The 12229-nt window shown below is 44.1% G+C and overlaps 1 protein-coding gene across 1 annotated transcript in view; it reads left to right on the forward strand.

Annotated features, from left to right (window-relative positions):
* Nucleotides 1–12229, forward strand: part of LOC137642811 (translation initiation factor eIF2B subunit gamma-like) — a 55592-nt gene that overhangs the window by 27280 nt on the left and 16083 nt on the right. The window contains exon 9 of the mRNA XM_068375689.1: nt 9400–9548. Within this exon, the coding sequence (XP_068231790.1) occupies nt 9400–9548 (149 nt within the window). The remainder of the gene's footprint in view (nt 1–9399; nt 9549–12229) is intronic.

Below are 12229 nucleotides of genomic sequence, written 5' to 3' on the forward strand. Positions count from 1 at the left end.
ATTCTCACATATGGGATCCTTCAAATTTTGTCATATAGCTTACATAATGTTTTGAGTTCCATTTTCGCTAGATTGCAATAAGTTTTCCTGACACTCGGTTATTTTCTTTTGACACTTTACTTCTACCCTTATAAAAAACATGTACAGTACTGTACTTGACCATCCATTTTTACTAAGGAAAACAAAATTCAAAATGGATCTTGTAAAAATTGATAAAGTATCATATATCTAATCATAATTTGTTCAAATTTTGTTTTATTAAACTGCATCACAAATAGATATATATATATTATATATATATATATATATATATATATATATATATATATATATATATATATATATATATATATATATATGATCAATCCTATTATTGTACCTTAATTTTCTCTCATTACAGTTTTCCTAATTTTATCGGGTAATATATAGTAGATTTGTTTTCTATGTTAATAGATCAACGTTAATCTTATACTTACTTGTTCCTATGCACATACAAACCTGGAGTCCTTTAAAATAGGGAACATGTCTTCAGAGGAGTTTGAACAGCCATCGAATTCGTTAACGAGGTTGTTAAAAATAGCGGTGAGCACGAGCGAGTAGCCCCGCCTGCATGTCTGTTGAAAGCACTTCACTTTTGTCTTTGCTTACAAAGTGAATGTTGGCTGTTGCTATATGTGATTATTGGTGTGAAGCAAGAAATTCGTATTTCACTGGGAAAGGGTGGGTGCTGCAGCTGGTTTATGGCAAAACTGGCTGTAGATCCCCTCTCTCTCTCTCTATGCGTCTTTTAGGGGGCATGATTGTTCACAGTTATTCCCATGTGTCAAGTGTAAATTGTGGCCTCCTGTGCAGTGGCAGGATTATGCTTTGAAGGAGAAGAGAACTTAACCTCCAGTGTCTATTTCTGCAATGCCCAAAAAGATAGTGATGAAGTCTTTTACCACTTTTCTTCTGTGCATATGGAGTATACGCAAGAGCAAGGCGATCTCAAATCTACGTTTGCAGGTTTTCAGGTTTCGGTGGCTTGTGGAGTTCCCCCAGTGATCACTGCACCCCATCGTAGGTTGGAAACTCTTCTGTTGCTGTGTAGACCACTGACGACAAATTTGACCTAAGGAAGGCTTGGGCCTACTTAGGTCTGGCGAGTAGGCCATCCATGACTTTGTTAAGGGCGCTGGTACCTAAGGTTACCTCACCCTCGGTGTCCCCCAGTGTGTTTCTTGTTTGGTGATGCTAGTGTTAAAAATCATAGGTGAGGTGACTGCAGTGGTGATTCCCTCTTGTGATCCACAAGCCCAAAAGGACTGTGAAAGCCCACTTTTTTCAATATTAAACTTACCCGATAATCATGTAGCTGTCAACTCCGTTGCCCGACAGAATTCTATGGAGGGATACGCCAGCTATCACAATACTAGAAGGGGGTGTATTTACCAGCGCCACCTGTGGCCAGGTACTCAAGTACTTCTTGTTGACACCTCCTCAATTATTCCTCTGTCGTGCTTCCGGCAAGACGTTCTGGGATACGCTTATGTTCTTGGAGTATTTTCACGACTTTGGTGAAGTATTTCTCTTTGATTTCGGCTGTCGCTTTACTGGAAAACTTCTATATTAGCTTAGTTAGCTTTTGGAATTAATTTGATTAATTTTGGTGACGAGAGAGTATGAACTCTCGTTCACCTTTCAATGGCCGACCCTTCCCTTAGACGGAAGTGTTGGTGTCTAAGAGAGTATAGACTCTCTTTCTTAATTTTGCTTAACAAAGTTATAGATTTATTTTATATCTCTCCGCCTCTTATAGGCCTCTTCGATTAACTTCCTTTTATTATAAACTCATTAAAATTAATTTTTATATTTGTTTATATTCGACCTTCCTAATAGTAGGCGGTCTTTTACCGAAGTTAATAAACTTTGAGCCCGTCATTTCGGTTTTACCTGTTAACATATTATGCTATTTCCGCCACAGAGTTTGAAAGATTTTCTTTGACAGTTTCGTACTGTTTTCAAAGCTGAACTAACGTTTTGTTTTGTCTCTGCAGTTGTTGACGTTCAGAACGTTCAACTTGCACTCTATCGTTACGATAGAGAAAGAATGTTCACGGTTTCACGTTGCAGTAAGAGTAACCGTGTCTAGCGTTTTGTTCATTCTTTCTTAACTTAATGGTTTTGATCCTAATAAAGGAACTTTTCAGTTTTTTCCTTTAACAATAATATGTTTTAACGATATATATGATTGGGTTCTTCTCTCAGGTTCTAAGTCAAGAGAGAGAGAGAGAGAGATAGAGACGGAGGGAGAAAGAGGATAAACGTTTCATTCAAGCCTGCCAGGCGTACGAGTAACGTCATTATCGATTTTTGCTCTTCTCCCTAGTCTCTTTAGGGGAAGAAACTAAACGTTTCTAGAGTGATCTAGTGTTTAGTCTCTTTCCAACCACTGATTTATCTTTCATTAGATTTTTCTGTTACATTGTTATTCTGTTTTCGCAATTACTAACTTTGATAAAGGATAGAATTGCGTATTTCAGGTACAAACCACTTAAGTTTCGAGTTCAGTGAAATAAGTGCAAACAGAAATCAAAGTGATAAGTGATTAGTGCGTGAGGGTACTTTTGTGCGCGCCAGTCGTCCTCCCAGTCCGGGACCTCTTGCAAGCTCCCAAGCCCAGGGGAGAAGCAATGTCGAAGGGCATAAGGGTTCAGCAGGCCTTGATCGGCGCACAGAAGTATTCTCGGTGGTTGTGGGCGTGTCTTACCGAGACCGTCACTCCCACCCGCAGACGATTGAGCCCTTATTTTGCTCGTCTGCAGAAGAGATTAGGGGAGAAAATAAAGGCAGAGTAACGCTGGTCTCAGGTCTCAAGACTTCTTAAACGTTAAGTCCAGACCTATGCCAGACGTACGAAGTTGAAGTTCACAACCCGAATGCAGTCGTTGGGTTAGCTCTGACTCTCCTAAGTCATCAGTTGATTACACTCCGACTTAGAGGAGTAAGGTTCTGCCACAACAGATCTCTGCTGTTAAGGCTTTACCTCAGCAGAACTTAGTGTCTGCCGACCCCAAGTTAACTCTACTGCAGTCCATACAGTCACAACTTTCGGTCTTGATGCGTGAGTGTCGGGCTGAGAGTGTTGCACCGCCTGCACTCCCTCCACCTGTTCTCGCTGCACCTGTGCTCGCCCAGCCTGCACCTGCTCCGCCTGGTCGCAGCACCATCTGCCAGGCGTACGATGTTGTGAACTCTACTACAGTCCATGCAAGCACAGTTTTCGGACTTGATGAGTGAGTGTCGGGCTGAGAGTGTTGCTCCACCGCCTCCGCCTACACTCCCTCCTCCTACACTCGCTCCGCCTGATCACAGTACCATCTGCCAGGCGTATGATGTTGTGGACTCTACTACAGTCCATGCAAGCACAGCTTTCGGACTTGATGCGTGAGTGTCGTGCTGAGAGTGTTGCACCTCCTGCACCTGTGGTGCACCAACCTCCTGCACCCGTTCAGCCTGTGCTGCACCCGCCTGCACCGGTGGTGCACCAACCTCCTGCACCCGTTCAGCCTGTGCTGCACCCGCCTGCACCGGTGGTGCACCAACCTCCTGCACCCGTTCAGCCTATGCTGCACCCGCCTGCACCGGTGGTGCACCAACTTCCTGCACCCGTTCAGCCTGTGCTGCACCCGCCTGCACTCGCTGCACCCAGTCGCAGCTCCTTCTGCCAGGCGTACGATGTTGAACCACTTTCGGAGTTTGCTGTTCACAGTGTTGTTCAGCCTCAGCCTTCTTTAAGGCAACCCTTGCTTTGGGATCAGGAGAGTTACACTCTTCCTCCTCCTCCCCTTGCTGCTCCTCCAGTGGTGCAACTCTCGGTTGGGGTACAACAACCTCTCCCCTCCGTGAGTCTGTCTGCTCAACCAGCGCTGCACCGAGTTCAACCCTCATCTAGGCAAGCTCATCTACACCATGCACTTGCGCCTCAGGAGCCTCAGTTTGCTAGAACTTTACCTTGTTCTGCGCAGCCTCAACCTTCTCATGCTCCACTCATCTCTCAGGAACAGGAACGGACTACTCCGCCTCCGTCCTCCGCTCAGCTGGTACAATCCTTGGGTGCAACTCTTGCTAGGAGTCAACCTCCTTCACCCTTGCACCTGCCTTCTGCTCCGTCTGTTGTTCAGCCTATGCAGTCTGAACCTCAGGTTTTCCCTCAAGTTGAGGAAACCTCTGTTGTTGTTCCAGCTCGTTCTGACTCTGCTGTTCAGCATACCATGGTTTAAACCCCATGCAAGCATGCATTAAGCACTCTAGCACTGGTCATGGAATTTCTGAGAAATGTTAAACGCCATGCACACGCTCTGCTTTCCTTTCAGCAGGCTCTGCTTACAGCAGGCTCTACTTCCTACATGCTCAGCATTCAGCATGCTCTGCATTCAGCATGCTCTGCATACAACATGCTCTGCATACAGCATGCTCTGCATTCAGCATGCTCTGCATACAGCATACTCTGCATACATCATGCTCTGCATACCTTACCGCATGCTTCTCAACACATCTTGGGTTGTTGCCAACTCACTAGACTGTCAAGCAGTTTCATAACGTTGCCTTCTAGTCTGCTGCTTTGCACCAGTGAACCCTCACTCAGAGAACTTAGCTTTTCTAGGATAAGGTCCCTGTAGATGAGAAAGTTCTTTTCTCCCTCCTTCTGATATTCCCTTGAGGACTCTGTCATTTGGAGGGAGCCTTTAGCTGCATAACCTCTTATGGACTTTTATTTAAGCATAACATGCTTACAGGGAAGGTAATGGTTACACTTCAGCCGCTAATCCCGTCTGTTACCACACCTGCTCCCATAGACCTTGAGCTGTGTTGCATGACATGCAGTCCAAGCTTAGTCCTTGTTAGAGGATTTTTTGTTTACGGAGTCAATGTGTCACGGGGAAGACGTTCAACAACCAACAGAAGGGACTTGTTGTGACGCAGTGGGCAACCTCAGCAACCCGTTAAGGAGTTGTCTGTACGACCCAGACAGTCTAGACAGATTCGGGTTGTCACTGTACTTCCTCGCTTGCCCATGATTGACAGTTTACAGACTGTGCAGCAGTATCATGATCTTGTGTCCGGCTCCGTCAGACGACTGGCTTTTAAGAGCTCCCTCAAGTCGTCGCTGTCTGGAGATTTTCAAATGGACTATGGATCTGACCAAGGAACTGGGCCTCCTGGTCAATTTCGAGGAGTCTCAGCTCGTTCCATCCCAGACCATTGTCTCCTTGGGTATGGATCTTCAGAGTCGAGCTTTTCGGACTTGTCCGTCGGCCCCAAGGATCTTCCAAGCCCTAGAATGCATCCAGAGCATGCTGAGAAGGAACCGATGCTTAGTCAGGCAGTGGATGAGTCTAACAGGGACACTTTCATCGCTGGCCCTGTTCATCGAGTTAGGGAGACTCCACCTCCGCCCCCTTCAGTATCATCTAGCTGCTCACTGGATAAAGGACATGACGCTAGAGACGGGCTCAGTTCCTGTTTCCGAAGAGATGAGGTCTACTCTAACGTGGTGGAAGAACAGCATTCTTCTCAAGGAAGGTCTACCATTGGCTGTTCAGTCCTCCGACCACCGTCTCTTCTCGGACGCATCGGACACGGGCTGGGGTGCGACACTGGACGGACAGGAATGCTCGGGAACATGGAATCAGGAGCAAAGGACACTTCACATCTATTGCAAGGAGTTGTTGGCAGTTCATTTGGCCTTGATAAACTTCAAGTCCCTCCAGCTTAACAAGGTGGTGGAGGTGAACTCCGACTACACCACAGCCTTGGCTTACATCTCCAAGCAGGGAGGGACTCATTCGAGGAAGTTGTTCGAGATCGCAAGGGACCTCCTCATTTGGTCAAAAGATCGAAAGCTCACGCTGGTAACGAGGCTCATTCAGGGCGATATGAATGTCATGGCAGATCGCCTCAGCCGGAAGGGTCAGGTCTTCCCCACAGAGTGGACCCTTCACAAGAATGTTTGCAGCAGACTTTGGGCCCTGTGGGATCAGCCAACCATAGATCTATTCGCTACCTCGATGACCAAGAGGCTCCTCTTGTATTGTTCTCCGATTCCAGACCCAGCAGCAGTTCGCGTGGATGCCTTTCTGCTGGATTGGTCCCATCTCAACCTGTATGCATTCCCGCCGTTCAAGATTGTCAACAGGGTACTTCAGAAGTTCGCCTCTCACAAAGGGACACGGCTGACGTTGGTTGCTCCCCTCTGGCCCGCGAGAGAATGTTTCACTGAGGTACTGCAATGGCTGGTCGACGTTCCCAGGACTCTTCCTCCTAGAGTGGACCTTCTGCGTCAACCTCACGTAAAGAAGGTACTCCCAACCTCCACGCTCTTCGTCTGACTGCCTTCAGACTATCGAAAGACTCTCAAGAGCTAGAGGCTTTTCGAAGGAGGCAGCCAGAGCGATTGCCAGAGCAAGGACGACATCCACTCTCAGAGTCTATCAGTCTTTATGGGAAGTCTTCCGAAGCTGGTGCAAGGCCAATGCAGTTTTTTCCTCAACCAGTACCAATGTAACCCAGATTGCTGACTTCCTGTTACATCTAAGGAACGTAAGCTCCCTATCAGCTCCTACGATCAAGGGTTACAGAAGTTTGTTGGCAGCGGTTTTCCGCCACAGAGGCTTGGATCTTTCCTCCAACAAAGATCTACAGGACCTCCTTAGGTCTTTTGAGACCTCAAAGGAACGTCGGTTGTCCACTCCAGGCTGGAATCTAGACGTGGTCCTAAGGTTCCCTATGTCATCAGGATTTGAACCGCTCCAATCAGCCTCTTTTAAGGACCTCACATTAAAAAAACTCTTTTCCTCGTGTGCTTAGCAACAGGTAAAAGAGTAAGTGAGATCCACGCCTTCAGCAGGAACATAGGTTTCACATCTGAAACGGCTACATGTTCCTTACAGCTCGGTTTTTTGGCTAAAAACGAGCTTCCTTCCCGTCCTTGGCCTAAGTCGTTCGAGATCCCAAGCCTGTCCAACATGGTGGGGAACGAACTGGAGAGAGTACTTTGCCCAGTTAGAGCTCTTAAGTACTATCTAAAGGTCAAAACCATTACGAGGACAATCAGAAGCCTTATGGTGTGCTATCAAGAAGCCTTCTCTACCAATGTCTAAGAACTCAGTTTCTTACTACATCAGGCTTCTGATTAGAGAAGCAAATTCTCATCTGAAGGAAGAAGACCTTGCTTTGCTGAAGGTAAGGACACATGAAGTGAGAGCTGTGGCTACTTCAGTGGCCTTCAAACAGAACCGTTCTCTGCAGAGTGTTATGGATGCAACCTATTGGAGAAACAAGTCAGTGTTCGCATCATTCTATCTCAAAGATGTCCAGTCTCTTTACGAGTACTGCTACACCCTGGGTCTATTCGTAGCAACGAATGCAGTAGTAGGCGAGGGCTCAGCCACTACATTCCCATAATCCCATAACTTTTTAACCTTTCTCTTGAATACTTTTTATGGGTTGTACGGTCGGCTAAGAAGCCTTCCACATCCTTGTTGATTTGGCGGGTGGTCAATTCTTTCTTGAGAAGCGCCAAGGTTAAAGGTTGTGATGAGGTCCTTTAGTATGGGTTGCAGCCCTGTATACTTTAGCACCTTTGAGTTGATTCAGCCTCCCAAGAGGAACGCTGCGCTCAGTAAGGAAGACGATCTTATTAAAGGCAGAGTAACGGTTCAAGTCGACTTCCTTACCAGGTACTTATTATTTCATTGTTATTGTGGATAACTGATTATATGAAATATGGGATACTTAGCTATCCTTTAATCTTGTACACTGGTTTTCACCCACCCCCCTGGGTGTGAATCAGCTACATGATTATCGGGTAAGTTTAATATTGAAAAATGTTATTTTTATTAATAAAATAAATTTTTGAATATACTTACCCGATAATCATGATTTAATCGACCCTCCCTTCCTCCCCATAGAGAACCAGTGGACCGAGGAATAATTGAGGAGGTGTCAACAAGAAGTACTTGAGTACCTGGCCACAGGTGGCGCTGGTAAATACACCCCCTTCTAGTATTGTGATAGCTGGCGTATCCCTCCATAGAATTCTGTCGGGCAACGGAGTTGACAGCTACATGATTATCGGGTAAGTATATTCAAAAATTTATTTTATTAATAAAAATAACATATTGGTAACAGTGCCAGTGATAGCAAAGAAGTCTGTGGCATGAGTTGGTGCTACTCTCAAGGTTGGATGTATTTTGCACTGTATAGCGCTATAGGGGTACAGTATATAGTTGAAAACAATTACATCTTGATGGCAAAAAGGATGCCTTTAATATTTGGTAATTATGATCTCAATATATGACTATTTCTATCCCTCCACAGAATGTGTGTACAGTATGCATAGATGTAGCTACTTCTCTTGGTTTTCAAATTTTCAAATATAAATTTGATTATGACCGTTTCTCTTTCTATGGTAGAGGAGATGCTTTTGCTGACTTTCCCTTGGTGCATTTACATTTAAATCTTTTGATAATTTCCCTTTGCCATTTGTGCATGGTGCTACAGCTTTGACTTTTCACAATATCATTTGAAAAATTTTAAGTTAATAAGCTTTTGTACCAACATTTTTATCTTGGCTGTATCACTGCTTAGTCCATAAGGATGGCAAAAAAAGGTAAAAGAAATGCAGTTCATTGGTTAGAAGTTTGAGCCATGCCACGCTGACAGCCGTATAGTTTCCAGTGGTGTGCACAACCTATAGGTCTACGTGCTGCATCATCAGCAATCATGGCCTGGTCCTAGCTTGGACACTGATCATGTGTAAATATGATTGATTTTTAGACAGTGCGACAAATGCAATGACTTGTTCCTTGCCTTTGTTGCTCATAGGTAACCTTTAAACCACAACCCTTTAAGTCAGGGAATTTTGTGGGAATTTTTACAAAAATTAGAGGATTGGACTTTTTGTAGGCTCTGTGGTATTACCTGTTAGAATCTGCTGCACATAGATGCCAGGGAGGAGAGGGCACAGCTGATACTTGTGAAGCTGTGAATGGAGCACATAAGAAATCTTCCAAGAGAATACTCTTTTATTATAATTTACTCTGTAGTTTTTTTATGGGGAAATTATTTTTACCAATAAGATGGAAAGTAAGAGTGTTGGGCTTTAATGGAAAAAAGTAATTTTATTTTTGAAAGATTACAAATAATGCTTGTAGTTTCAGTGAAATATACATTAAAAGATTACAAAAAGTGCTTGCAGTTTCAGTGAAACATACATTATAATTACAATCCTTTCTTTGCTATCATATCAAAGTACTGTACATGAATGATAAGAGGTTACAAAATCTAAAGAGAGTTGGAGATTTATTTTCTTTTATTTAGCCAAAGTCAACATACTGTATGAAATAAATATTTCAGGTTACTCCTGATAGTCTTATTGGAGCTGGATCTGTCATATGTGAAAAGACAAATGTCACCAGCACTGTGGTAGGAAATCATTGCAGAATCAACTCCTTCGTCCGTTTGACCAATTGCGTTCTTAATGATTATGTCACCATTGCCCAGGGGTAAGTATAACTGAAATTATGGCATTCATTCTTGCTTCTTTATTAACTATAATTGAAGCGTTCATAATACTAAGGGTCTCTGGAGCTCAAAGTACTATTTGTTTATTGCTTCAGTGTCTTATAAAAACATTCTTCTTTTCACATTATAAAGGATACATGGATATATATAGACCAAAACTTTTTAAAGTTCATTCATATATTGCCAAGATACTGTATAAGTTTGCAATTTTCAATATTAAACTTACCCGATAATCATGTAGCTGTCAACTCCGTTGCCCGACAGAATTCTACGGAAGGGATACGCCAGCGATCGCTATACAAGAGGGGGGTGTACTCACAAGCGCCACCTGTGGCCAGGTACTGCAGTACTTCTTGTTGACACCACTTCAATTTTTCCTCTGTCGTGCTTCCGGCAAGACGTTCATGGATACGCTTATAATTTTGGAGTCTTGTTCACGGTTTTTGGTGAAGTATTGCTCTAAGATTTCAGCTTTCGCTATTCAGGAAGTTTTATTATTAGCTTAGCTAGCTTTTGGAATTAATTTGATTAATTATGGTGACGAAGAGAGTATGAACTCTCTTTCACCTTTAAATGGCCGACCCTTCCCTTAGACGGAAGTGTTGGTGTCTAAGAGAGTATAGACTCTCTTTCTTAATTTTGCTTAACAAAAGTTATAGATTTATTTTATATCTCTCCTCCTTTTATAGGCCTCTTCGATTAACTTCCTTTTTTATAAATTTTTTATAAATTTATTAAAATTAATTTTTATATTTGTTTATATTCGACCTTTCCTAATAGTAGGCGGTCTTTTCTTGTACCGAAGTTAATTAACATTGAGCCCGTCATTTCGGTTTTACCTGTTAACATATTATGCTATTTTAATGTTTTTGAAAGAATTTCTTTGATAGTCTCGTACTGTTTCAAAGTTGAACTAACGTTTTGTTTTGTCTCTGCAGTTGTTGACGTTCAGAACGTTCAACTTGCGCTCTATCGTTACGATAGAGAGAGAATTTTCACGGTGTCACGTTGCAGTAAGAGTAAACCGTTTATAGCGTTTTGTTCATTCTTTCTTAGCTTAATGGTTTTAATTCTAATAAAGGAACTTTTTATTTGGGAAATCTTTCAGTTTTTTTCCTTTAACAATAATATGTTTTAACGAGTATATATGATTGGGCTCTTCTCTCAGGTTCTAAGTCAAGAGAGAGAGAGAGAGAGAGATAGAGACGGAGGGAGAGAGAGCTGGATAAACGTTTCGTTCAAGCGAGTAACGTTGTTATCGTTTTTGCTCTTCTCCCTAGTCTCTTTAGGGGAAGAAGGTAAACGTTTCTAGAGTTTATTCTTGTTCTCAAGCTTTATGCGGTGAGAGATTTTAAACATAGTTTATTTGATCTAGTGTTTAGTCTCTTTCCAGCCACTGAATTATTTATCTTTCATTAGATTTTTCTGTTACATTGTAATTCTGTTTTCGCAATTACTAACTTTTAAGGAAGGATAGAATTGCGTGTTTCAGGTACAAACCACTTAAAGTTTCGAGTTCAGTGAAATAAGTGCAAACAGAAATTCAAAAGTGATAAGTGATTAGCGCAAAGTGTGTCAGTGTTGTGCGTGAGGGTACTTCTGTGCGTGCCAGTCGTCCTCCCAGTCCGGGACCTCTTGCAAGCTCCCAAGCCCAGGGGAGAAGCAATGTCAAAGGGCAAAAGGGTTCGGCAGGCCTTGATCGGCGCACAGAAGTACCCTCGGTGGTTGCGGGCGTGTCTTACAGAGACCGTCACTCCCACCCGCAGACGATTGAGCCCTTATTTTACTCGTCTGCAGAAGAAATTTCGGGGAGAAAACGCTGGACTCAGGTCTCAAGACCTCTTAAACGTAAAGTCCAGACCTCTAGAGTTCAACAACCCGGATGCAGTCATTGGGTTAGCTCTGACTCTCCGCAGTCATCAGGTGACTGCACACCTCCTAAGAGAGGTAAGGTGATGCCACAACAGACCTCATCTTCTGTTAAGGCTTTGCCTCAGCAGACCTTAGCGTCTGCCGACCCCAAGATGACTTTGCTGCAGTCCATGCAGTCACAGCTTGCGGTCTTAATGCGTGGGTGTCAGGCTGAGAAGGTTACACCTCCTCCTGCGATCGCTCCGCCTCACCGCAGTCCAGTCTGCCAGGCGTACGATGTTGAGGTTCCTCAGGATACCTTACCGCGTACTGAGTTGCCAGTTACCAGCGGTGTGCAGCAACCTCCGCCTTCCTTAAGGCAACCTCAGCAATGGGAGCAGGAATCTTATGCCTTACTTCCTCCGCTTCCGCTTGCGGTTCCACCAGCGAGGCAACAATCTCTTGAGGTACGACAACCTCTTCCATCAATGAGGCAGCCACCTCAGCACTCGCTGCAGCGACCTCAACCCTCCTCAAGGCGAGAGCCTCAACTCCTTAGGCTAGCACCTCAGGAACCTCAACTCGCGAGACAAGAACTGCGTTCTGCGCAGCCGCTACCTCAAATCTCGCAGCTCACACCTCAGGAACCTCAACTCGTTCCTCAGGAACCTGCTACTGCGCATCCGCAACCCTTACAGCAAGCGCAACTCTTGAGGCAGCAACCTCATGCTATGAGTCAGCCACCTCAACGCATGCATCTGCCACTTTCTCCTCAACTTGAGCCTCTTCCCATTCAACTTGGAAATAACAA

This window comes from Palaemon carinicauda, chromosome 6, assembly GCF_036898095.1.
Source record: "Palaemon carinicauda isolate YSFRI2023 chromosome 6, ASM3689809v2, whole genome shotgun sequence".
Classification (NCBI taxonomy): domain Eukaryota; kingdom Metazoa; phylum Arthropoda; class Malacostraca; order Decapoda; family Palaemonidae; genus Palaemon; species Palaemon carinicauda.